The 27,625-nt window shown below is 33.8% G+C and overlaps 1 protein-coding gene across 4 annotated transcripts in view; it reads right to left on the bottom strand.

Moving 5' to 3' along the window:
• Positions 1–452: 452 nt before the first annotated feature.
• LOC138692721 (uncharacterized abhydrolase domain-containing protein DDB_G0269086-like) overlaps positions 453–27,625 on the bottom strand; it is a 113,243-nt gene continuing 86,070 nt past the window's right edge. For all 4 annotated transcript variants that reach the window (XM_069815901.1, XM_069815899.1, XM_069815900.1 and 1 more), the window contains 3 exons: positions 26,608–26,772; positions 5,492–5,601; positions 453–2,514 (listed from right to left, as the gene is read on the bottom strand). In XM_069815901.1, coding sequence (XP_069672002.1) covers positions 1,417–2,514; positions 5,492–5,601; positions 26,608–26,772 — 1,373 coding nt within the window. In that variant the 3' untranslated portion in view covers positions 453–1,416. The remainder of the gene's footprint in view (positions 2,515–5,491; positions 5,602–26,607; positions 26,773–27,625) is intronic.

The following is a 27,625-nucleotide window of genomic DNA, read 5'->3' on the forward strand; positions in this document are numbered from 1 at the left end:
CAATGAGTGCGGGTCTAACGTTATTTTAACTGTTATTTTTCTTTCAGTTTTCATTGCGACGTTGTTCCGTTGTTGTAGCTATAACTATTTTTGCTTATAACTTTCGACTCAGTCATTTTCGGACCAGGGTTCCTTATCTCAAATTGATACATGTGCCCTTCGCCATCATACCTGAAAGTTTGTAACACCACCTCGGAAACACCCTGTACAGTAGATTCCGCTTAATAGGACAACATTGGGACCATGTGTTTGGTCCAATAAAGCTGCGTATTAGGACCGAGCTTAGAGGGACAAATACGGCACACGTCAATATATGTATCTAACGCCGGTTAAGAGGACCAGCCGCATTATTGGACCAAAACGCATGGTCCCAACATGGTCCTATTAAGCGGAATCTACTGTATAAGAAAAATTATTATATGTGGAACTTTTAATAAATAATACATGAGCAATTCCAATCACAATAGAATTTATTGTTGTCTGAATGAATTACACCGAATTAGTTTTCAATTACAAGTAGTTTTGAATGACATAACACTCCATTTTCATTTGATCAGACTTCTTCATAATGTAAAGGTCAATTTACAGTTTTGTGAATAAATAATTACAAAATTAAAATTGATAGTAAAAAATTACATTGTACATGGTTCGAGTGGTCACTTGAGAGTGATGGTTTCTAAATAATGTATTTGTGTAATCTATTTCCCTCTTTTAACCTGAACTGAAGGAGAATGTTAAAAAATGAATGGGTATTCAGGATGCGTGGTCTAATAAAAAGTGTACGATTTTATGTGGCAAAAGCACACATATTACTAGTTCCTAGATAAATGAATCAATAAATGCACGTTAGCTTCCGTTTCAGATGTGAAAACTATGAAAAATAAGTTCATTAAGCCACGCTGCAAGTTAGAATAAAGTTCTACTTGACGAGCAGTTTTGCTCAGTTTAACATTAACTTTCTCTGTATATAAGGATTTGAGACTTTAAACAGTTTCAAAGATACATAAATAAACACAATTATTTTAATAGGGAAGGAATTAAGTCGAATTTTCAATATTACATATATTACAAGGATACCATCAGTTAGATTTGACATCTATGTCAAAAAACTGAGATGCATAGTACTTATTTACTTAAAAATAAAATACGAAATTATGAATACATCATGCTAGAAAGAACTTTCTTTATGGACAACACTTGAAAGTAATATTTCGAACATTATAGCCACAATCGTGTAATTTCAAGAAATTACCTACGTATGAGTTGCTGGAGGAATTATCTCCTTTCATGTACGCCCCCTTTATTTTATGTTCGGCCGCCTGCGGTCATCCTTCACTTCTAAATAATTTGAGATGGAATGGTTTCCTCCCTCGTTCTTCTCTGGGCAAATATAGGAGATATCGAAGTAGCTCAAATTTACTCTTCCTCTGGTTCCTCGGCTATACCCACATCGTGAACCTCTTCTATAGTGGTACGTGATTCTTGTTGAGTTCCTGGAGACAGGGGCTCCTCCACTACAGGTTCAGGACCGGATTCCTCTTCTACTGTAGGACTCGTAGGAACGATCTCAATTGGTTTGTCTTCAGCAGGTGCTGCCGAAATGTCCCCAATTGGTGTCGCCGATACCTCTTCTGTCGGCGCTTCTGCCTGAGATTCGTCTTTAGGTACAGGTTCCGCACCTTCTTCCCCAGTTGCAGGAGCTTCTTCAGTTGCTGCAGACTCCTTAGCTTCGGCTTCCTGCTTGGCCAGTTCTTCTTGGAGTTTGAGCTCTGCTTGGCGTTCCTCTTCGGCTTTGCGTTCAGCTTCCTGACGTTCCAATTCAGCTTGCCGTTCAGCCTCAGCTTTGCGTTCAGCTTCTTGGCGTTCTAGTTCAGCCTGCCGTTCCTCTTCAGCTTTGCGTTCAACTTCTTGTCGTTCCAACTCAGCCTGCCTTTCGGCCTCGGCTTTGCGTTCAGCTTCTTGACGTTCCAGTTCAGCCTGTCTTTCAGCTTCAGCTTTTCTTTCAGCTTCTTGCCGTTCAGCTTCAGCTTTACGTTCAGCTTCCTGCCGTTCAGCTTCAGCTTTGCGTTCAGCTTCCTGGCGTTCCAGTTCAGCTTGACGTTCAACCTCGGCTTTTCGTTCAGCTTCTTGACGTTCCAGCTCAGCTTGTAGTTCAGCCTCTGCCTTGCGCGCAGCTTCCTCCTCAGCCTGTCTGGCGAGTTCTGCCTTCTTCTCGAGCTCCTTCTGGCGCTCCGCCGCAGCCTCCTGAGCCATCTTCTCCTGCCTGGCGAGCTCTGCTTGCCTGGCCGTTTCTTGTAATTTCTCTTCCTCAGCTAATCTCGCTTCCTCTTGCTTCTTCTTCTTCCTGCGGTTCATGCGAGCCGCGGTGTCTTCGAACTCTTCGCCAAGCGGTTCTTCCTTCAGAGACGCCTGTCTCTCGGCTCGAGGAATGGATGCCGGCGTCTCAACAGTAGGCTGCGACTGACTACGGGATGAACCCGACTTCTTGATAGGCATCGTAGGAGGCTCCTGGTACTGTAAAAATGTGCAAACATAACGCATTTACTTTTCATTAATATTTAATTAATGAAAATTATATAAGTTAGCTTAAGGAATTCGATACCCGTAATATCTTGTGAGATTTATGATAAACGATGTAGCAAGAGAACACTTTTTCTCCGAGTCCTAACATTCTCGTTCTAATGTTGTTTCAGTATCGCCAATTCTAATTTATTATTATCTGTAAAGATTCTCTTTAGAAGAGTAAGATAGTAATTATTTACGATATGAGTATCGTAATTTTCCATATTACAATACGAGTTTGATAACCAGTTGAATATTGTAATATGATGTTCCGATAAATATCGTAAAAATTTTTATCCACATTGATAAAAAAATAAAAGTAATTGTACTGTATTACTTTTATCAATTTTGAACATGTCTTTTGTGAAGAGGCGATTAGTTTATGTATGTTTCATTAATTTTTATAACAGAATAACAGCACTACTGAGAAATAAGCATTGTTAAAATAAATTCAGACGTGGATTCAAATATTGAAAATGCTGCAAATTCTGCTTATTAAATGTTTAGTACCATCGAAATCGATAACTATATTATATCTATAACTATAATGTGTGGTTCACATTACGCAACCAGTTAAATAATAACTGAGAAATAAACATTGTTAAAATGAATTCAGACGTAGATTCAGATATTGAAAATGCTGTAAATTCTGCTTATTAAATGTTTAGTACCATCGAAATTGATAACTATATTATAACTGTAACTATATTGTGTGGTTCACATTACGCAACCAGTTAAATAATAACAGTGTCATTATCTAATTAGTTGCGTAATAGCAGTATCATTACCTAACTAGTTGCGTAATAAATATGTTTACAACATTTTTATTACTGATGTACATAATCAAAGTGGAGAAATAATTTTACCTAACATTGTCTAACTGCATTTTAGAAATGTAGGCCTAGTCTAAATGATAAATATCGTAACTTACTCGATGTTAGTAACGTAATATAGGGTATGTGAGGAATTTAGTTTGCAGTAAGATTATAAGCATATTTATTTTTATACCATAAAATGTAGAGTCATCGTCGAGTCAAGTGTCTTTTACTTATTTCAAGATTGCTTAATTTGACGCTTTTCATACTATAATAACAGACAGACCAATTTATTGGTAGTTTAGTTACGTTAGTTTATATTTTGTACTTTCAAAGTACTTTATTGGTCTCTTTAAGAGTAAAATTATTGAAGTTATTCCTGATTATAGTTACACAGTTTTAAAGTGCTAACTATAGTATTTAGTACTATATTTAGCTATAATAACGAATACAAATACTGAAAATATAAATAGGGTATTTTCAAAGTGATAGTTATGAAATGAATTCATGAACACTTTTTCTCGGTGTTCTTCATATTCTTAATATAATACTTAAAATTACTGATTTTGTTTAAACATCAATATCTACGTTAATAAGAATATTATTTTAAAACTGTGCATCTTTATATTTAAACACGTTCCATGTTCATATGACTATATCTTCTTGCTTCAAAATTAAACCCGCTCTTCTTTAGAACATTATCCTTCAATTTAAAATTATACTCCTTTACATGGAAAAATATATTTACGTGTTTAAAGTGTATGTAAAATGATTTCTATTTGTATTCAATATATCAATCTTCAGTTCTTAAAATACTTAAAAAATATAGGCCTAATTTTTATATTAAAATATTATTATCTATGTTCTTAAAGCTTAGTAAGTATTTTAAAACTATATTTGTTTATATTATTTTAACATTAATGGCAATGTTTATCACTTAGTACTTTTAAACGGTAATTGTTCTTAATTTAAACATTAATATCATCTTAACAAAACGTTAATCACCACGTTCTTAAAACTTACTATTTCAATAAAAATCTCTTTATACTAACAAATTAATCTCTATGTCCTTAAAACTTCGTAATCAAAACTAAGTCTTTGTATTACAAATGTAATTCTTCAAGTTTATAATACTGTAAATCATCAAGCTGTAGTTTCTTAAAGTTTTTACTTTAAAATACTGATATTATGTAAGTTTCATTCAGAATTTGAATTCCTATATTCCTTTTACTTTAGATGTATGTCCACATGAAAAATATTAGTGTCAGTATCTTTGAAACTTGTTGTTTTAAGAATACATGTTTTTCTTAATGACTCTGTCATAGCCTAATATTTTCATATTATAGTTATGTTTATTTGTATTTATAATTTAATATAGATGGACATGAGCTGCTGACAGGAAGTCAAAAGGAGTTTTACTGTGGCAAAGGAAGCTTTTAATAGGAAAATGAGCATCTTCTGCGGATCTTCGGAAGAGAGCTAAGGAAGGGACTAGTGAAATGCTTTGTGTGGAGTGTGGCATTCTGTGGGGCAGAAACATTGACAATACGACGAAGTGAAAAGAAACGACTGGAATCATTTGAAATGTGGATATGGAAAAGAATAGAACGTGTGAAATGGAAAGACAAAATTAGGAATGAAGCAGTGCTAGAAAGAGTGGGCGAAGAAAGAATAATGCTGAAACAGATCAGGAAGAGAAGAAAAATAAATTGGTTGAGTCACTGGTTTAGAAGTATGCACGTGAAGAAAAGGTAAACTGTGAAAAGCACGGGGTGGAAGAAGATATCTAATGATAGACAATATTAAGATTTATATGAACCATATGATGAGATGAAGAGGAAGACGGAAAAAGGGGAAGATTAGAGAATGCTGGGATTTGCAGTGAAGGACCTGCTCTTGGGCAGGACACTATGAATGAATGAATGAATGTTATAAATTATTTTAATATTGCACAAGCTTCATAGTACGTAATTTATTATTATAATCATCTCCTCCACTTGTCGCATATAGGCCTATTATATTTGGAGTTAATAATTGGTCCATTATTCACCAGAAAGTGGCTATCGTAGGTTTTTACATTTCCCTGGCATAACCAACACAATGTTGTCTCTTACCGATGCATTATCATCTGGAACGAAAGCAGGGCGATAGAAACGGCTGATTGGCCTAGACCTGGGCGGTGAAGTGTAGGATGCAGGGTTGCGGAACCAATCTCCCGAGAGAGCTGAAATGAATTAGGTTTGTGTTTAGTGTCCATTACTGAACGTGTGATGTGTTGCGTCTTAGATCAAGTCACGTTTAGCACAACGAATAGTTATTTTCAATTAGTTACTCATGCTTTGAGTGAGGCTAACGTATTTGATTTTCCATAATAATGTAAATAAAATGTTCTGATATTAAATTTATGACATGCTGAAATTGAAATTGGAGTAAAATATTCAACATTGTATTCACTTCCCATAAATAGAATTAAAATGGTCTATTAATTCTTTAACGTACATGATAATATATTAAATTCCTAATTATTATAAAATGTATTGTTATGAATAATTAAATTGTTTTCAAAACCAATCAATATTTTAATTCTTGGGACCTGTATCAATGTTTGCACAATTTACTTATATAAATTTTATGAATGTAGCAAATTATGTATTTCATTGAAATTACAATAGCAGTAACCGTTGCTTTCACGTATAGAAAAGAAATTACTTCCCCGTCCCTTGTTTCAATCAAGTACAAGGTTGGGAGTAATTATACAGTGTAAATACCCCAAGAATTAATAGTGATTTCCTGTGAAACCAATGAAGCACAAATTCTCTTCAGGGCTCGTAAATGAGCGTAAAGGCTGGTTCACACTAAGCCGGGAACGAAAACAATAACTAGAAAGAGAACGGAAATATTGTTAAAATAAATGTATTTAAATGTGAACATTCACAATATTGTGAATGCTCAGATTTATTTTAACATTATTTCAGTTCTAGTTCTCCTTGTAGTTTCCCTTCCCGGTGTATTGTGAATCAGCCTTAATTCAACAATAATTATTATGAATGAAGCATCGTCATGATAATCAGCATTGTCACTCTTATATTTGTGCAGATTTGTTAACGACTTTCTAGAATGATTTTAAGAAAATAATTAAATAGTTTCTGATTCACTTTCAATGTACTTCATTTAGGCAGTATATTTATTTAGATAATTGTATATCTGGGGCAATAACAACTTTATTCTAAAGTAATTATTATCATCCATAATCAACGGTTTCAATCTGTTCCATTCTTCAAAAGAAATTATCATCTGAAATGAAGTGAAATATCTTGGTGTCATCTCCGTCTGTAATGTAGTTTATATTTCGACGCCTCTTAAATATGTGCATTCCAGTCTCATTTATATTGTTCTAATATAGCCATAGTGCATTGAATATGTTTTGTTTTATTCTCATGTTTGATTTCTTTACACATAATTTTTACTTATTCATTTTTAAGTGGTTAGGTACCTTACAGCTTACAGCAGTAAAATTTTTGGAAATATTCAACATTTTTTTCCTCCATTACTGTCTCTTGTATAGTAATGAAAATTGATAAGTGTAAAACACTGTCCTTCTGATATATGAAAAACAATTTTTACGATTTAAAAAAATCATTTATATATTTTTTTTTCAAAATTCAAAATGGTGGCATTTCACTGTGCAGTGATGAAGCGTTTCCCTCGTAAATCATAAACTTGTTAACTTTTTATGTTCTCTCTCTTTTATTGTATTGCTGAAACTCATGTTTACGATATTATGCTCTTTCAACTACATTCCTTAATCTATACTAATAATAAATCTGTAGCCGAAATTTTTCTGGTAATTTTCGATTTTCCAAAAATAATTGGTCCTAACATATATAATTAACCACCCTGAAACCGAAAATCGCTTTTCTGAAATTTTTGTTTGTATGTCTGTCTGTCTGTCTGTCTGTATGTTTGTTACCTTTTCACGCGATAATGGCTGAACCGATTTCGATGAAAATTGGAATATAAATTAAGTTCGTTGTAACTTAGATTATAGGCTATATGGCATTCAAAATACGTTATTTAAAAGGGGGTTATAAGGGGGCCTGAATTAAATAAATCGAAATATCTCGCTTATTATTGATTTTTGTGAAATATGTTACATAACAAACGTTTCTTTAAAAATGATTTCTGATAAGTTTTATTCTCTGAAAAATTTTGATAGGACAGATATTTAATGAGATAAATGAGTTTTAAAATTAAAATAACTGCCATCTAAGGCGGTGTATTGAAATAAAAAACAAACGACTTCGTCTATAAGGGGCCTTGGACACAACAATCGAAAGCTATGGAACATAGCCTACAGACAATGTTTCTATGTTTGTATGAAGTAATATCAGAAGCTAAATTAACCGATTTGTATAATTAATTATTATTTCATCATTGGAAAGTGTAGTTTCTCTGGATGTACATAATGCTATAATGTTATTACAGTAACTTGTGAGTGAATTGAGGACAGGTAAGATTAAAATAGCTTCTTATGCACAGAAAACTTGATAGGTTATTCTGTATATTCATTTCCTGTATTTCTATAATAATGTTTATGAACATATTCATTTTTATCTCAGAGAATTAACGAACAACGAGAGTGTATTGATTTAGTATGCAGTAATAGTACGTTAGCTTAGCAATCCATTATTTTATAATTCAAATTTTAACTATGCTCAATTGAATCGTGTTAAATTACATAAAATACATATGCAATAAGTGCAATGCAAAAAAATTGGGTAATGAGCCAAGCAGATTATGTTGCGCTGTTGTAAAAGTTGTTCCTCCTGAGATTCAAGAGCTCCCACAACAAATTAAAAACTTTTCTAATTCGAGTACATCCGTTATCAACACACTTTTTCATAATATAATATAATATAAACATAATAAAAATAATTGGTAATAACAATTAAGAAACATGTTAAGGGAATTGTCATTGCACCAAATGAGTGGTCTCTGGATCAAAATGATCGCATTTTAATTATTTGCATGCAATTTAAATTAAGTAACATATTAAACGATTTATCCTTCTATCAAACACGAATGTTCCCTGGATCAAATGTCCTATTTTAATTATGTAATTACTTTATATTTATTTCTAACGGGTGCAGCGGAGCGCACTGGTACGGCTGGTAAATAATATTTTTGTTTATTTTGTGTTAGAAGAAAATACTAATATTTGACTATTTTAAATGAATTTATTTCTTATCAGACAACCTATCAAAGTTAGAGAAGTGATCGTAGATCATATTGCAGATATTACATGCATAAATACACACAAAAAATTTTATCACAGAATGTTGGATACTTTTTGAGTTATGTGGATACGCGTCATCACTGCACAGTGAAATGAATTAAAAAAATGTAAATAATTTTTTTTACCGTAAAAATATTTTTTCATATAGCAGAAGGACAGTGTTTTACACATACTAATTTTCATTATTGCACAAGATATAGTAATGAGAAAAAATGTTGAATATTTCCAAAATTTTACTGCTGTAAGCTGTACCTAACTTCTTCAATCATCCAACTGAATATTAAATATTTACTTCCATGTTTCAGGTTACGTTACATCATATTCTTACATATTTATAATTACATTCTTTATAAGTTAACATATTATGTTTAACTATTAATTTAATAAATTATTAATAGAAATAAATATTTCATTATATTTTCAATTCAAGGTTGCATACATTTTAATAATAAGAATTTTATAATTCTCTGAGGTATTGTTACGAAATTCAGTAATATATCCTTATAGTCTACATTAATGTCTTACGAATTATTTCTCAGTTATAAATTTATTTCAAGAGGCATTATTCCGTACTGAAACTGTTAATTTAGAATATTTAAACGTGCAGGTAACATTTCTTCCTTGCCTACGTATTTTCTGAATGAGAAATTATTGTATTTTATACAAAACTGCTGGTAAAATTTCACTCATTTCTTAATGAAATAGTTACAGTATACTTCCTCAAAAAGTGCAAAGATTTAATTTTTATAAACCTCTAACATATACAACATATTTCAAAATGTTATTTAATTTCTTTAACTGCAATACTTTTCAATATGTGTAAGATTTTGATTTTTACCTTATCCAGGTTGAGGAGATAATCTCGTAGATACACATAAACAATATTTCACTTACCTTCTATTAGAGGCAGATTAAACTCATTAGTGAAAGGTCATTTGTTATTACCCAATCAGATAGACAGAAGAGGAAGAAGAGTTTTTATTGTTTTAGGTTTTGGCAATAATTTTTAGGACATGCGTGTTTTTAGAACTTAAAATAAGTTAAATACTAGCACATAAATGAGTTTTTACGACATCGTTTAATCTGAGAAATGCTGTATACATTCACACGAATGTTTTAGCGTTATGTAGTTCCTATTTTTTTAATATAAGACTATACTAGACGTATACGTTAATGGGATAATTCCATATAAAGTCGTAGGCCTACAAAGCAATAGTGCATAATTCTTTTCGCGTGGACAATTAGTCCTACATTTCAAAATATTTTGTTCTATTATACTGCTCTTTGTCAAAGAAAAAATTACAACATTTAACCTATGTAAACATCAAGCACTTCACTCTTTTCTTACTGGTAGTGTCCCTTCATAATACTTATCGTATGCTCAAGTTAAGAATTATCGGGCGGGGGCTGTACTGAAAATGTGACGGTAGTCGCTGTCTGTGCTATTGCGGGTGACTATACGCAGCTGGCTTAATTATTGCGAAGTCACTAAGCGCTCTTGCTAGTCTATGTTATTGTTGTTTTTTTTTTCGCTCTGCCTCCTGCAAAATTTACTTAATTCCCTTTTGTAGGATGATGTGAATGAAGTGAGACAAGTGACATTGGGTTAGAAGCTGAAATAAATGTGAAGATTAGTCCTAAGAACCTTTGAAAGGACGTGAACTGGTGTACCTTTTTGCTTACCCTCCGTCCTTTCTTCCTAATTGATTGATTGATTCATTCATTCATTCGTTCGTTCATTCGTTCGTTCATTCATTCATTCATTCATTCATTCATTCATTCATCCGTTCGTTCGTTCGTTAATTAATTAATTCTTCATTCATTGTCAATATGCATGTCAATTTTTTAAATCGGAGCGTAACTGTTCAATTTTATAAAATATTACGCAGGAACTAAACAGAACTGCGTTCGAGCACGAGCTTCTGCTCTATCGTGCTGCAATACGTAATGTAGTAATGCTCTTACTTACTTACTTATTTACAAATGGCTTTTAAATAACCCGGAGATTCATTGCCGCCCTCACATAAGCCCGCCATCGGTCCCTACCATGACCAAGATTAATCCAGTCCCTAACATCATATCCCACCTCCCTCAAATCTACTTCAGTATTATCCTCCCATCTATGTCTCGGCCTCCCCAAAGGTCTTTTTCCCTCTGGCCTCTCAACTAACACTCTACATACATTTCTGGATTCGCTCATACGTGTTACATGCTCTGCCCATCTTCTGTGGTGGCCATAGAATCAGACCCATACCGAGGCTTATGTTGGGGTTTCGTAACAAGCTGTTTTTGTGGTGATGCACAGTGGGATAGAAAGATCTTATTTGCGACCAAAATTAAAAACATCGTTTTTTACCATTTTCTTTTCTTCAGAATGTTGAAATTAGGACTGTTTATCACTTTTAAAACAAAATTGCCCACATTTCTGAAGTTTTCCAGGCTCTGTTGTAAACGTGTGTCAAATTGGAAATCTGAGAATTTTTTCCTCGAATGAAATTCTCTGTCTCTCTTGTATACTTTATTCCATGATTCTAAAGCATCCTCTGCCAAACAGCCAAGTGGTAAAACACTGTTCACAGCGATATGTTTTCTACGTACGAATAGACTACTTTATGCAATACACTGGCAATGGAAGCTATTCATAGAGTTTCATGTAGCTACACATCAGCAGTTTCAGTCCAGTTTTTTTTCTTCAAATACCCGAGAATCGAGACTTTATTGACATGCAAAAACTAATATAATAACCATTAAACCTATATCAATGTCTGTATCTTCCGAAAATAATGTTGGTTAAGCAAATACACTTTATATATATATATATATATATATATATATAATTGATTTAAACATACTAAACCAGATATGAAGAGCACTGATTCCATGTTATAGTTTTCAGATTCAGGCACAAATAGGCCCTACTGGTCAATCTAAGGTTATTGCGTGTTTAAATTGCAGGATTTTGCTTAAAAAATCTGGCATGTTTGATTATATTTTGTGTTTGTTAGAATGTTTAATATTTTCCCTTTCAATTAAGATGTTATCATAGCAGACAAATTTTACATAAGCCGTATTTCCATTGCTTAGAGTTATTTAAATGTTTTTATCTTTTCGAATTTTTTGTCGATATTATCCTTCTTTTGTAGGGCGTGCTCTTTCGTTTTTTTATGTATTGTAATTTTAAAGGGCGATAGAATCTTATTGTGGGACTGGATTGTTCCAAATGATATTTAAGGATGAATTAATCATTCGTAAAGAAACTGTAGCTGTTGCAATCAATATAGACTCAAATTCGAGGCTTAATAACACGGAGTGTGAGAATTTCTGTTTGTACAGTGCTTGGTCTGAACTTCCATAGTTATAGATTAGTCCCAAATTTCAAAATTCACTATTATTTGTTAACATGTCTCGCAGTAGTGCTCCTTCCTCAAATGAATTTAAACTTTTAGCAGTGTATTCTAGCAAGAGATTTAAAAAGACATAAAAGATCTGCATGACAATTTTGATTCCTTAGTACTGTGTTAAAAACGGAAAATATTGGCGTTCTAATTTTTGTATATAATATGGTATTGATATAATATTATTTACTTAAATTATTATCTACTATTTATGACAACGCCTCATCACCACTTAAGGATACAGGTGATGGATTATCGGAATCAAGCAATATTTTTCTAACTTTAGTTGGCATAGTGGGTGTTTTATTCACTTCCTTTAGCAACACAGCAATAACTAATTATTCTATTGATCTGACAGCCACGTTTGTAGCTTTAAGCATAAATCCAGCCTGTTGTTGAAGATAATTTTGATGCTACTCTACGCTTCGATTTTTCTGATTTTCCTTCGAAATAAAGAGCAGGGTAACGTGATTCATGTCTTGAACTATTTGTAGAAGCAGAATATTTCCATTAAAGGATTTAAAATCCTTCGAAAGCCAACGAGCGTTCCTAGACGAAAATGTCTAAGTTTCTGTAAACTTTTGCCTTCTTGTTATGATAAAAATCTTCAACTTTTAATTTCGAATTATATACTGTACAATCATGGAGAAGATTATCTTCATCAATGAAGTTCAGTATTTGATATAGAGCAGTACTTTCCTTCTTTAATTTCGTCACGTCATGTATCAAATATTACTTCCCTATTCATGCGATACTTCTCTGAAAGAATGTAAATAAGCTTAGGAGAGCAGATGATTGCAAAACAAAAGCAATCGATCACATTTTAGTTGTTTAGATTTTGATTTATTAATATTTAATTATTTTATTGGAATTTTGTATTAAATTATTATTTATTTGTAATTATGATAAAATTAGTAATTTTTTATTTATTTTATTTAATCGATAAACAACAATCAATTTACATTCGAATATGAGTTAGCATATCGCAGCATTTTACTGTAAGTCTGTTGGAACTTGAAACATAACCTTTTCATCAAGAAAAACTTTAATGGGTTGTAACCTTATTAGCTCTAATATATAACAAGATATGCCTGAATGAAAACGTAAGAGCATAACTTGGTGAATGGTATAAGTGATCCAGTATTTGGTATATGACTTGAACTCAACACACATAGTAAGATAAAGAATTAACAATTTTAGAGAGCACAAATTTTCTGACTAGGCTTCATCAGAAGTGCCAACTTACGAGAAGGATTGCACTAAAACGCTAAAGCCAATCTACATAAATTTACGCTTATAAAATGTTTTAACTATCATAGATTCAGTTTGGAACAGGCCTAAATATTTTTCTAAATAAAATAAAAACGATTTTTTTCAATTTTGGCAACAAAATCAGCACTTCTATCCCACTGTGTGATGGATTGTTAGCCATTAGCCCAACCCCAAGCTGGAGGACCATCCCTTATCGGCTGTCTGCGACTGCTTATTCAGGTTTCCTCTTCTCCCTTCCTCATCTTGATCATAGGCCTATCACTCATTCCATACACTACACTTACACGCACTCTTACATATATACTCACTTTAGTATACGACATTACTCTCCACAGATCCATATCATGCATAGCGTGGCCCGCCGAAGTGGTGTGCAACTAGAAAAAAATGCGTCATAGTCCTGCCATCTATCCGCAATATGCGGAACCCGAATCACGTAAAGCGCAGTAGGTAGACATTGGATACACACACACACATAAGCAAGCACGCACGCACACACACACACACACACAAAGCTAACCTCCATATCTGGAGGCCGTGTTCTCCATCCGCAACCTGAGGACGCGCCATGCCGTGGTGATAGGGACCCACAATACATGACAGTGATGATCTAATATATTTAATTAATTAATTTGAAATTAGAAAATTTCAGTTGTCTGTTGGAATATATGTGTAGTTCTTATTATATTGATTTGAAGTAAACTGTACTAATAATGCACTAACATTATTCCAACTAGCTCTATGTTATTTGCAAGAATGTTTCTCAATAGAAAACCCATACAATTTAAATACTATAATATAAAGTACATGAAATAATTTTTGCGCACATGAATAGTAGACCTGTGAGGTACACAAACTTAATCAAAAAGCTCCATAGCTTACTCCTAGAGCGAGTACTTATTCTGACAACTCGATTTCGATCCTCAGATGGAGTGATAGGCCTACTCGTAATGGATAACATACGTAACGGAGGAAGAGATTTTTTCTCTGGTTTCTCACGTTTCTCCTAAACTCTACAAATTTCATTTCACTAAGACTTTTCTCATTTCATAACATTTCATTATGAAAATACGAGCTAGGCCACCGTTCGAGCAGCGGTAACTTGAGATAGAGATTGTTGGCCTGATACGAAGCAAGCAATGCTTGCATCTATAGATCGGTGAAGGACGTCTGAGACGTCTAGGTCAAGACCAGATTCTTATTTTGGTGTTGGTCTTTTGATTTGGTGACTGCTATATGGAAATGCAATGTACAATCGGAAAGAAAAACAAGCATTACGACTGGTCGTATTATTGTCAAGTTTTAGTGGAATATCTGAAGTTGGTGAAAAGTTATTTGCTGGAATATACTCTATATATAATTCGACAGAAAAATGTAAAACAAATAAATATTAAATTCCTACAACTTAAATATTTACGATATATTTTGTCTTCTTAAGCTGCCTGTTTCGTCTCACAGATCATCTTACCATTGTAATCTTCAGTATTCCTTCCAACAGAACGTAGTTGACATGCTACGTATGTTTTGTAAAATCTGGTTTGTCACTCTAGATGTATTCATCCATTCTATATGTTGAAATTATTGTTGCTTACTCGCCTTTACCTCCTGAGTCATGAGACATTTTTTTGTTTTACTTTTAAAGTTTAACAGAATTATACGCTTCAAAAAAAGTCACTAACACGATAAGAAATGCTGAAAAAATTCTGCAGGTTATACTGGGTGTTCATTTCAAAGTGTGTCATGACGTCACTGTTGTTGGGTCACCGATTTGAAGCGAGTTTCAGCTTATATGTTAAAGAAGTTGCCTATTATTTAAGGCGTTCTTCAATCTGAACTTGAGAACGTGTACGGTATAACTTGAACGTCGTAGCAACAGATGGCGGTCTGTACGGTCTGTGTGCTACCATAACCTCTTTCGAACTGTGTTTTGCGCCGGCAAGTCGTACGCAGGGTATTTGTTATCATCGGTTGCGTACGGTAACATTCCACAACACAAATCAAATGCTCCGTGTCCATGTTGACCGTCGAAGTTAATGTCAACAAATACGTAAGTAATCGTCTTAACCCTCTCCCCATATCCCGACAGTACGTATTTCCAAACAGTTCACATTCCTGCCACTACCGACGTTACCGTACGTATCGGTACGTACTCTTCAGAATGAACGCCGTACTTGCTAGGCAACTTCTCTGCCTCTTAGGTTATACACCTCTGCGGAAGTGTAGGAAGATTGAATTCTCTAGGCTCATCAGCTAGCCACATGACGGCATACAGCGAGCCATGACACATTTTGAACTGAACACCCAGTAGTTAGGGCACAAATGCATGTATATTATACTATACTTCGGGTCTCTGCACATACATCTTATATCATAATCATGTACAAAGTATATTATAGTATACTATACTCTCAGAACTCCGGAAATTAAGAACACCTTCTCTACTGATTCAATTGTAAAGAAGACAGCCGGGAAATGATACCTCGACCGCATGCAGTTGAGAATTTATAACCGGTTGGTTGAAATGTTTACTCAGTTGGTCGCGAGCGCTCGAGATTTTTGCACTACAATTATTACTTCACCTTTTAATGCCTGATACCCAAAGCAGCCTACCTAAGAAGGTTACCATTTTATTTTTATTTCAGATAGCAAGAAAATTAGGAAGTATTTGAACATTCAAACAAGAACACATAAGTTTTAAATAACACAATTCTTTAAATGAAATAATGCTTTATAGGCCTATTATCAGTAACGTATTCCCCATCCATCTTGTCGAACTCATTATATCGGTAACAAAAATGTTTAATGTAGCTTAGTAAATATGTGATTGTATAAAAAGAACAGAGATTTTGTGATGCATGTCAAATTTCTTCAAAAGCAGACATAATCTAATTTAGTCACAGTATTTAATAAAAATAATCGAAATCTACGTGTTCACTTTGCTTAGCATATTTACAGTAGTGTTTATTAAGAGATGCTTGATAGCAGACAATGATTGACGTTGGAGCTACTTATAGTAAGGTGTATACAAATTCTGTTATTCCACATTCAACGACCATATCACGAAAATGTCAAGGATGGGGCAAACAAAATTCGTGCTGAAGTTATTCCAAAATTAAAAGAACAAATGGAAAAATCGCCATTTGGTTTTAAAATTAATAATTTTTTTTCAATCTTATCTAGAATTTCCTTCTTGGTTTCTTTGATGTATTTACTTTTGTCCTGTGCCATTAAGAATATAACACTGTTACAAAATATTATAAGTTAACAGTTCCGTTCAACTAGAAGATAAAGACTAATATATGTTTTATCTTTTACTAGTGCTGTTTATACTTTATATTCATATTCTCAAAGAAAACATAGTTTGTTAAGACTTTATTTTATTGATTTATTAATTTATTATTATTTAAATATTTTATTGTAATTTTAGCCTGTACACCTTCTAGGTTCACTAAACGGGTGATAGGGCATCAGGCAGTTTAATAATTTCCATAGCGCAAACTGTAAACACATCGATCGAAGACAGTTTTCAGTTTATGATATAACCTTCTTATGACCGGGACGACCGGTCGTCCATTATGCTTCGGCTGGATGTTTTGCTTTCAGGACACGCGGCAGTCAGCCTGTTGCATATAGTACGGAACGAGCGACCGATCGCGCGTATTATCATGACACTCGGTCGGTCGTTCTTAATGCAGAACTCTAAAAGACACAGCGAAAATAACTGGTTAACTTTTTCGAAAATCTCTGGAGTGAAAGTTAGCTTTGAATTTCTTGTCCTGTTTAAGATATTGCGGTGTGCTCTATCTCTATTTGTTTTAATTTTAAGAAAATTAGCTCGCAACCATTAGAGATATAAAACATATGTTAATATTTTAATGCATTTTAGCATGAAAATTTGTAAAAAAAAATAATGTATTTTTTTTTTTATTTTAATAATACTTCAAACATTCATGTACGACCAAAATTCTTTTCTCTATTCACAGTTCTCAAGGACTTTATGAAAAAAAAATTGTTTTCTGAAAGACCCTCTTGAAATGTAAGAAATGTTCCCTGAATTTTTTTCATTATCGTCTTTTATAAAAACTGACAAAATTGTCCTTTGTTAAAAATGTAAGTTATGCTGAAATGGTTTGGCAATCACAAGCTCATCGACGTCAACTAGTGATCTGTAGTCAAGTGACTGGGACAATTCTACCGTATGTCTCATATTTTATTAATGCCACATTTGGCAGGATCCAAACCCGAAAACTATAGACAAAGTAGCAAACGTAGCGGTACTATATATAGATATTACGGCTCAAATAGGAATGAAAATTAAGTAAGCCATGCCCACCATTACAGTACGGCTTGTTTGTTTGTATTTACTTTTAAGCACTATAAATCATGTGTTGAATTAAAGGTAAACATTAAATAATAATGATAATATCCTTTAAAAAATATAAATTAAAACGAAATTTGACATAAGAGATTCCCTAAAAACGTCTGATGAGATAATAACACATTACTGTTATTATAAATATGTTATTCCCTTATAAATTAGAAGTTAATTTGCCTTCAATATAAAACTTGTATTTTAAAATTATCAGTTTAATTTATATTTTTATTACTAAATATTCTTAAATTCCTTTAAAATTAAATTTATATGTTACGAAATACAGACGTTTAAATATTCTGTCAACATTATCATACAAAATGCAATAATTATAAACCTTACCAGTATTGAAGCATTATAAACCATTGATAAATAACGTGGGAAATATACTGAAACATTTTATGACGCATGTTTCCCCTTCATTGCAGTTCTGCTAACTTAAGCCACAAACAGAAGGAATCCATTATCCTTACATATAATTTTCAAACTGTTTAAAAACATATTCTACATGGATTTGCACATAGTTGAATTCCAGAGCTGAATGGAAACCGTAAGTTATATATCTGGTGACGGATGATCTGTTTATCAGGTGCTGTAAGAGAATTTCCATCAATTGGGCCAAATATAGTAACAAGAAAAAGCAACTGCACTAAAATAAGCTTCGAAACGGTTCATGCAGGAGTTTAATTAGCACATAAGCTTAAGTTGGTAATCTGACCTCACTACTAAGCTGGCCATGCGATACATGCAATATTTAGTATCTAAAGTGCCACAACGAGAAATAAACAAAGCTGCAACCACATGTTTTTCCGTCACATTATCTGTACTGTACACAACGCAGTAATACTAAAATACATATAAATCCCGTGTTGAGTTCGAGAACACTACAAGCATGTAATTTAGGTGGCAATCTATAACAAAAGTATATAATTTTTATGAAAATTTGGTTATTTATATCAATATGGGTTGTTATTGAACGTTTTTGGTTATTAATTATATTGTAAATTCAGTTATTGTTAACTTCAGTCCATAGGGCATTTCTGCAACGGTTTATCCCATCATTAATTTACCACGGAATATATACCCTGATCGGGAATAATTAACATAACAGGTTAGCTTCCCTTAATGACATTTTGCCACAGATACAAAAACATCTAAAGTTTCGGAACTACGTGTCAGCTCCATCACAGAGATGGCAAGGAAATGGGAATTTCTCTGTTAGATCCTTTACCAAGAGCTATTCTGAAGAAATGATATCCTTTTCCATTCCTTCTCTGAGATGAAGCCAATGTGTTGCTCCAAAAGTTTGTACGAGTATGATGCTATTACACAGTGACAATCCAAAAAGTGAGCATCAACTTAAACACCGTGAAAGACTTCAGTTATGCACAATTAGGTTACCTTTTCCTTGAATGTCAATAAAAATGACTGCCACATATTCGACATACTTTTAAATTCAATTCTTGATTAACTGTCTAATTATATAGGGAGTTGCATACAGCACTCATTACAGTGAACTGCACAAAATTTTCTTACAAAATACATTCCAAATGCTAGAAATGTAATAAAGATACTTTCCGATATACATATGTACGTAATTCGTACACACTTTAAATCTGTAACACAGCTGAGAGAATTGTTAGCATTTAGAAATCGTCGGATTATCAAAAATAAATTTGTCCATTTCTCGCTGCACACTCAAATAAGCGATCAATAAAATATGAATCACATGTCCCAACACGTGTTGTTTTATTTATTTGTTTATTTATTTAATATATTTATTTCTACTGGCAGAGTTAAAGCCATGAAGCCTTCTCTTCCAATCAACCAGTATAAGAACAATAGCAAATATACAGATGACAGCAGTAAAGGAGCAATATAATACAAGTAATAGTAATAGTAATAATAATAATAATAATAATAATAATAATAATAATAATAATAATACAATAGTAGATATCAAAATTAAGACAAGTTTAGTTACATGTAATAATTCTAAGTGTAAAATAATATACCAACAATGTGAATCGAAGTAATTATTAAAATAATGGAGAAAAATTTATATATTAAAAATAAAAATCAGATGTTAAAAAATTACATTTTAATAAAGATTACTGTCTGTAAGACATAGACCTAAAGCAGCGAATATGTTTTGTATTTAAATTATTTTTTCTCCATGCATAAATTCATAAAATTATTGATCGCTTCTTATGTGTCTGATATTTGTTAACTCTGTATTAATTAAAACTATGCACTGATTTGAGTTTTATAAGGTTGATTACATCACGATATGTTATAAAATGATATGAATTGTTAAGAACCTCATTTCGAATCTATACAATTGTCCATTCAATTTCTTATGTACAATGATGCTGTGAGAGCTTAGATTCAACTTTACAGGAAATGTAAGATGCACTATCGTTCTATGAATATTCATAACGGCTCCATATTAGTCTCTTAGAGCGATAGGAAGGCAGAGAATCTCATAACAGCGTATAGAGAAAGACACATAAGAATGCCAGTGCAGTGTTTAGATCGATGTTATTCCTGCCAAGAAATAACATAACAGTTTCATGTAGTCATTACCTCCAAAGCTGTATGCAACTTGGTACTATACTTACACTACTCTGTGGTGGCCGCCAGACTCTCTGCTTGGGTGTTCGTGAGCAGCTCTCAGCTGATTGATTTTAATATGAGTAACTGCTACAATATTAAGGGGATTATGTTGTTCATGTTTGTGTGTGGGGGTGGTTATATGCATGTAACAGCTCCTCGGATTTGGGTTTGCTGCTCCTGACAGCACGTTTGTCATTCTGAACCGAGAGGTGTGAGTCCATACAGAAGGCGTATAATTACGATCGTCGTCTGTTTGCTTTAATTAATGCTTTGTTGTTAAAGCCGGGTGGAGTGGTTAAATGGAATAGTTTGTTGTAGCTAGGATTATGTGCACTCCTTCCAAGTCATTATTGAGTAGCTATGAATGTGTAAAACTTGCGAGGTATAGCCTTTAGCTCAGGACATCTGTTTATGTGTTGACATTTTGAATAAATGTGTATCGCGCTTGTTTTTGGATGTCTGTTGCATTTCCCCTAGTCTATGATCACTCGATATTACTGAAACTTCAGTAGTATTCATATCCTGTTTGGATCTGAATTAATAAAATTGGTCTTAAATTCTGAAGATGTTTGGTTTGAAGTTTTTCTTTTTCCATTGCTGATTAAAATACAAAAATTTGTATTTAAAACTTAACGTTTGAAAGGTTAGCTCTACTTTCTTCTTCAGTGAAAAACATGGTGAACGGAAAAACGTATCCTACTCATGGGGATCATTAAGAATGACTAAACCTATGTGACTGACCATCGACTAAGAACAGAAGATGAAGTGTTATCAATGAACGAACAAGAAAGCTAAGCCAGTTTCATGTCAGTAATTACATGAAAAATGAACTGAAGCACAAATAAACTTGAAAATATGCATGGAGGTTATTAAGGGAATGTAGTGTAAGTAATGAATAGGTAAAATACTAATTCAAAGCAAAAAGAACAAAACGCAACAACTGAATAATAGTGAAAAATGGCAATTGAGGTTTTTACCATTTAAAAGTTCAAGAAAAACCAACGGAAGATGGGGTTATTCAATTACTGGTTCTATTTGGATGTTGGATTTATTCTTCGAATTAAAATTGTGTCCAGTTTTGTACAAGCGTTGTGCTTTTTTGGGCTTGTCAAAAGGCACCGTTTTATATTAGACCTTTATTAATATTTATCTAGTCTTACCGGGAGTATTCTGCTTGTCTCGTTTGTGAACATCCGACCACATTCACAAGAGATATTTTAAGTGCAAACGTAATGGAAAATGTCCAAACCAAACACCTTAATTATTCACTATTGCTATCTCCTTCAGCAGAGCGATTTTAAATTGATATTTGTATCAAAGATAAGTGTAATACAGTTTTTCAGTTTATTAATATATTAAAAAGATTAGGAATTCGTTGGTTCATATATCAATACAAATCATGTAGTTTTTAAATTTAAGTACCGGTAGTATCTTGACAAATACTTTGCCTACGGTTTTACTTGCTTACCGAGGACATTAAATAAGGAACATATAAAGTAGCACCCCCATGCTGCGTCTAATATATAAAATGTCACACCTCTATAGCATAAGAGGCACAAAGAATAAAAAGCATGAGCATGCTGTCTCTAGATATCAAATGTAAAATGACATGAATGGAGGTAGATGTGAGAATCGGATCTTTTATTAAGGATACAATTTTAGGACATGTATTAAAGGTATCCTACTGTTACTTGAAATCAAAATATGCCAAACGCCCCAGGGTAATACACTAAGACGGAGGACACTATAGCATAAATCAAGCAACATTTATTTCTAAATACAAAATTGTATACATGAAAAGAGCGATGAATGTCTGTAGTCATTGTTCTTCCATTATAATGCAGGATACGTGTAATATTATACTGTGATTAGTCTGTATTACACGAATTAAAATAAAACGTAATATAATGGGAAAACATACAAAACATAGGTCAATATTCTGAAAAGAGTTAGGAAGAAAGATAGTGTGACAGAAGAACAAAAAACAACATGTGTATCGTGATTATTCAGAAGAAAGAGGAGGTGCGAGAGCTGCACACACCAATGTTTTAGGCTTGTTCGTCAGTTCCTGGAAGGAAAAGGAACACTTCAAGTTATTCACAAGACACACATCACTAACATGGCTGCCGAGATCTTCCACGTACTCCGCTAGCTTTCATGTTTATTCTGCACGTCTATAAACATACAATCTAAATTTTGGGACTGGAGCATATGGTAAACTATTCTTAAGTTTCATAATTTACATAATAATATACAATAATTGTTAGTTACTCGACATGAATTAATTTCTTTATTCTTCACTTTTAACAGTGACTCTAATCTCTTTTATACATTGAACGTTTAAATAAATTTTAACGACGACACTTGATATTTATTTTACATATTCTTAGTATACAGGATAATTCAGTGACTATGTTACAAATTTTTTAGAGGTGATAGAGGAGACAATTATGAACAACTTTCTTATAGGAACCTATTTCAGGAAATGTTCCACTTGCTAGTTATAAGCCTAGATATGTGAATCCGTGTAGTCAAGGCCATCCTTTTGAAGTTTGGTTGCAGACGACCTTTCTTCCAAACGTTGATGATTTCTCATAAACATAGGATAAGTTAGTCGGCATCATAAATTATATTTTGACTCATTAAACCTTGCAACTTTCCTTGCATTTCCTTTTGCTCTTCCATAAATGAAATGCATCTCAGCAAGTTGCAAGGTTTAATGGATCAAAATATTATTTACGATGCCAACTAGCTTATCCCATGTTTATCAGAAACCACCAACATTTTCAGAAACACCATACTTCAAAAGGATGGCTGCTTACACTGACTAACATAATATCTAGGTTTGTAACTACCAAAAGGAACGTTTCCGGACATAGGTTCCTATATGAAAGTTATTCGTAATTGTCTCCTCTATCATCCCTAAAAGTTTTTAACATAGCCACTGACTCACCCTGTATAACGGTTTGTAATAATAATTATTTCGAGTTATTTTGTGTTAGTTGTATTTGTGTACAGGATATTGTAACCATTATCTTAAATTGCTTTATATAAATTTATTTTGCAAGTTACATTGCAACATAGCATCAATGAAACTGTAAGCCTAAAGTTCCTACTGATTAAATTGGGTTACAAACTAAATTAATATTAATATAATAATAGTAATATATTATTTTACTTAAGACATGGCAGAATCTTGTGTAACCTGAAAACTAGTACGATTTGTGGAAGAACTCTGAGCTAAAACTAAATTAAAGTATGGTCTATCACTGGTGATGTTAAATAACAATAACAAACAAACATGAGAACACGCTTTAAAGATATTAAGGCTTACAGATAAACACATGTGCGGGAACGCCAGCAATTGCCACGTTTTGCAAAAATAAATAAATATTTGCTATTCAAGTTCGTAAACTGCAATTTCAAATATTATTCACGAGATCCGAGACTAAGGAAATCGCATTAGAAGTTATGTTCTTCCTTCTAAGTAAATTAGACGCATATTATTTATATGCACTTTAGTCTACAGACTAGCTATGCTTATTTCCACTCTGAATGGGGTGAAATTAATGATAACGTTGAGGATAATGATTACGATACTTTGTGGGGAATTATAGAATGTGGGAATAGGTATTTCGACGAAACTTTTCTAAACACAGTCTTTGTTGAAAAAAAGCTTTTTAATTGTACGAGTCGGAATTCGAACGCGGTCAGAAGCATGGAAAGACAAAGCTCTACTATTAGTGCCTGGTAACTTCGTCCGTGGAAGAAACGACGACAGGTAAACAACACGAAGGGTGGGATCTCTCACTAGACAAGCTACAGCCGATGAAGAAAACAAAACATTTCTTACCTTACCATACAGGGTGTAACTAAAATGCATGTCAAAACTTCAGGGGCATATTCCTCTCATATAGATGATGTAAAAATGTTATATGAACATTCGTTCGAAAACTCTTTACTTCCTTGTTACAGCCACTATCTTACAACTCTGCTGTCATTGAATAATGAGGTACATTATGAAATAAAAATAGCATACTACATGAAAATCTGTCTTACAGGAAGAGTTCAAGATGATCTCCGTTAGCATGAATACATGCATCAACCTATCTTCATATTGAATCTCGGATGCGCTAATGTATCCCTGGAGAATGTCGTTTTGTTTCGCACCCTTCCAAAGTACGTGGTCGAAGAATTTCTTCGTGTTTCACCGAGGTTTCATTTACAGCAGCACCATCGTACATGAAGTACGTGGTTATTCGTATTGCTAACGACACATGTTGTAACAGAACAGGTAAGATGTACTCTAAGAACTCTGTGTATCTTTCTCCGTTGAACCTTGGTGGAAGAATATGAGGTCCCACCAGAACGTCACCAACAATGCAGGCCCAAATATTGATACTTCCATGTGGTATGCTGTTTTTATTTCATAATGTATTGCATCAATGTAAGCAGAGTTATAGAAAAAGGGCTGTAATAAGGAAATGAAGCATTTCCGGATTAATTCCCATATAATATTTTTACATCCTCTCTATGAGAGGAATGTGCTTCTAAAAATTTGACATACATTTTAGTTACACCCTGTCTTATACATATAGTGCTCAGACAGAATATTCATAGGAAGAAATTGGAGACATCTGAACTATACTTTGCAGCAAACATCCTGTATATGACCTTCAATGTTGCCAAGCGAAGGAGTATAGATATCAAGGGAGACAAATACCGCACGGACTTATTTTATTCTGAAATCCATTACCTGATCAGGTTGGATTGGTTTCAGAACGGCTGTACCCAGGACAGATCCATACACTTAGGCACGCTTTGGACAGTTATTCGCCCTATACCTTACATGCGATGATTGTTCGAGTCCGACACTCGTTAGTGGCTAATAGGTGAACCACTTTGTCTTAGTCCATGATAAAGTCAGGTCCCGTTTCGCAGACGAGTAGCCTGATAAGTCCCAGGAGTCCAGCCTTTCCTGTCATCGTCGGCTGACAGGTGAACCATCCTGCCTCAGCCAGGTCTCATCCGCACACGAGTATCCTGATAAGCCCCAAGGGCCCGGAGCCCCAAGCTCTTTCCATATCAGCACAGAAAACCCGTACTACCCTGAAGACTTCACCCCCAGCCTATGTATTGCAGATGATAGATGAAATAAGGGAGCGATGGAGAGTGTTGCTGAAATGATAGAGGGAAACGGGAGTTCCCAGAGAAAACCTTCTTCAGTGCATACTATTGGATACAGTACTGGAGAATACTTCTGTGTAACAGATTCAACAGAAATATTCATATTTCCATGTCATCCTTGATGTTGGATTCGTTTTGTAGCTGCCAATATTTCTGCATGTATGACTCACTGGAAGAATTTGCACCATTTTAATACCACGAAAATCCCAAATTATTCTGATTGATTTATGTCAGCAAACAGACTTAAAATGATTCACTGGTAAAAATGGATTTGGTATGCAGTACGCAAATCAATGTGAAGAAAACATACCACAAACTGGGAACGAAACATAGAGAAATGCTTGGGCTTTCTAAACATTTGCAATATTACCAGACAAAATAGACCCTGAAAATATAAGAGTGACAAGTCACATCCAACCTGATTTTGACACACCCTCAAACATGCTGCTGCTGTGAACTCACCAATTACAGTCAATAAATTAAAAAAATCATTCTAGCAATACTTTAAACAAAATTTCAGCTAGGCGGTAACAATTCAGTGCGAGCGGGAAATTTTCAATTACTGTCGTGTGAGCAGTTCAGAGGAAACATTGAAGGTGACCATCATTTGTTTAATTATTGTGTATGAGCTGTGGTAGTTCGTTGAATGGTGATATGCTACTGCACTTTTTGTTCATCGGTAATATGGTAGCGTAATGAGATAGCAAGGAAAAACTGAAGTGCTTATAGACAATGCAATCATCGACTTCGTCTGCAACTTACCACTACTTCACAGAGTCCATCGGACACAATCCCTGTGGGGTACTTTCATATAATCACTTAGTCAGTTGTGTACCAATAAAGTGATATATTGTGCAGAATTTTTAGTTAGATCATGAGGTAACTACACGTCTTTCCTTCTTTTTGAAACAGGAAATGAAATTTACAGTAATGGTTCATAATTTAATTTTATTAGCAAATAACCTTAAGGATTGTTTACGCCAATTGTGCTATATTTCGTCTTGAACTACGTATTTGAGAACATGGCGATGCAAAACGTTGACATTGCAAACGTCCCACATAGCAAGTAGCAGTGAGATGGAAGAGCCTTACCTGCAGCCTCCAACTTTGGTGGATTCTCGGCTGCGTCCCTGTTCTTCTTGTACAGCGAGAGGTATTTAACGTCATTTTTAACGCGGTCATCATCAACAAAGAGGTTCTTCCTCCTGGGAAAGGCGCGTCCTCCCGCAAAACTGACACACGCCAAGTGTCCCTTGCCTGCAACAAGAAATTTATTAAATTCGATCTTTCAGATGTAGGATTTTAGCTAATAACCACTGTGTGTGCGTGCGTGCGTTTGTGTGTGTGAGTTGATGAATTTATGTTAGGATTGACAAATAAATGTATGAAAGGAAAGTTGAATATTTGGATAGGATGGATGTAAGCATATGGATGGATGGATGAATGAATACAAGTTATAGATATATAGGATGGACTTATAGATGAATATGTTTACTTTAGATCGAACGATACGAGTATTGTAGGTGGGTAAATGGATGAATGATTGGTTAGGTAATTATACGGATGTGTGGATGGATAGTTGACTAAGAAAATGAATGAATTGATGGATGTATAGGTAATTATGCAGATGGATGGATGCTTTGATAAATGGAAGAATGGATAAATAAATAAGTATACAATAGATGGGTGGATAATTGGGTAAGTGGATAAATGGATGAATACATAAGTATGTGGATGGATGGATGGATGGGTGGGTGGATGGTTGGATGGATGAATGGTTTGATAGTAGATAGATTGATGGATGTATAAATAGATTAATAAATAGTTGGATGAATGTATGGATAGGTAAGTATATGGATGGATGGATAGATTGATGGTTGTATAAATAGGTGAATAAATGGATGGATGGGTGAATGAATGAATTAGTAAGTATATGGATGAATGGATTGATAGGTAGATAGATTGATGGATGTATAAATAGATTAATAAATAGATGGATGAATGTATGGATAGGTAAGTGTATGGATGGATGAATGGATTGATGGGTAGGTAAATTGATGGATGTATAAGTAGATATCTAAATAGATGGATGACTGTATGGATAGGTGAG

The sequence above is a fragment of the Periplaneta americana genome, chromosome 17 (assembly GCF_040183065.1).
Source record: "Periplaneta americana isolate PAMFEO1 chromosome 17, P.americana_PAMFEO1_priV1, whole genome shotgun sequence".
NCBI classification, from domain to species: domain Eukaryota; kingdom Metazoa; phylum Arthropoda; class Insecta; order Blattodea; family Blattidae; genus Periplaneta; species Periplaneta americana.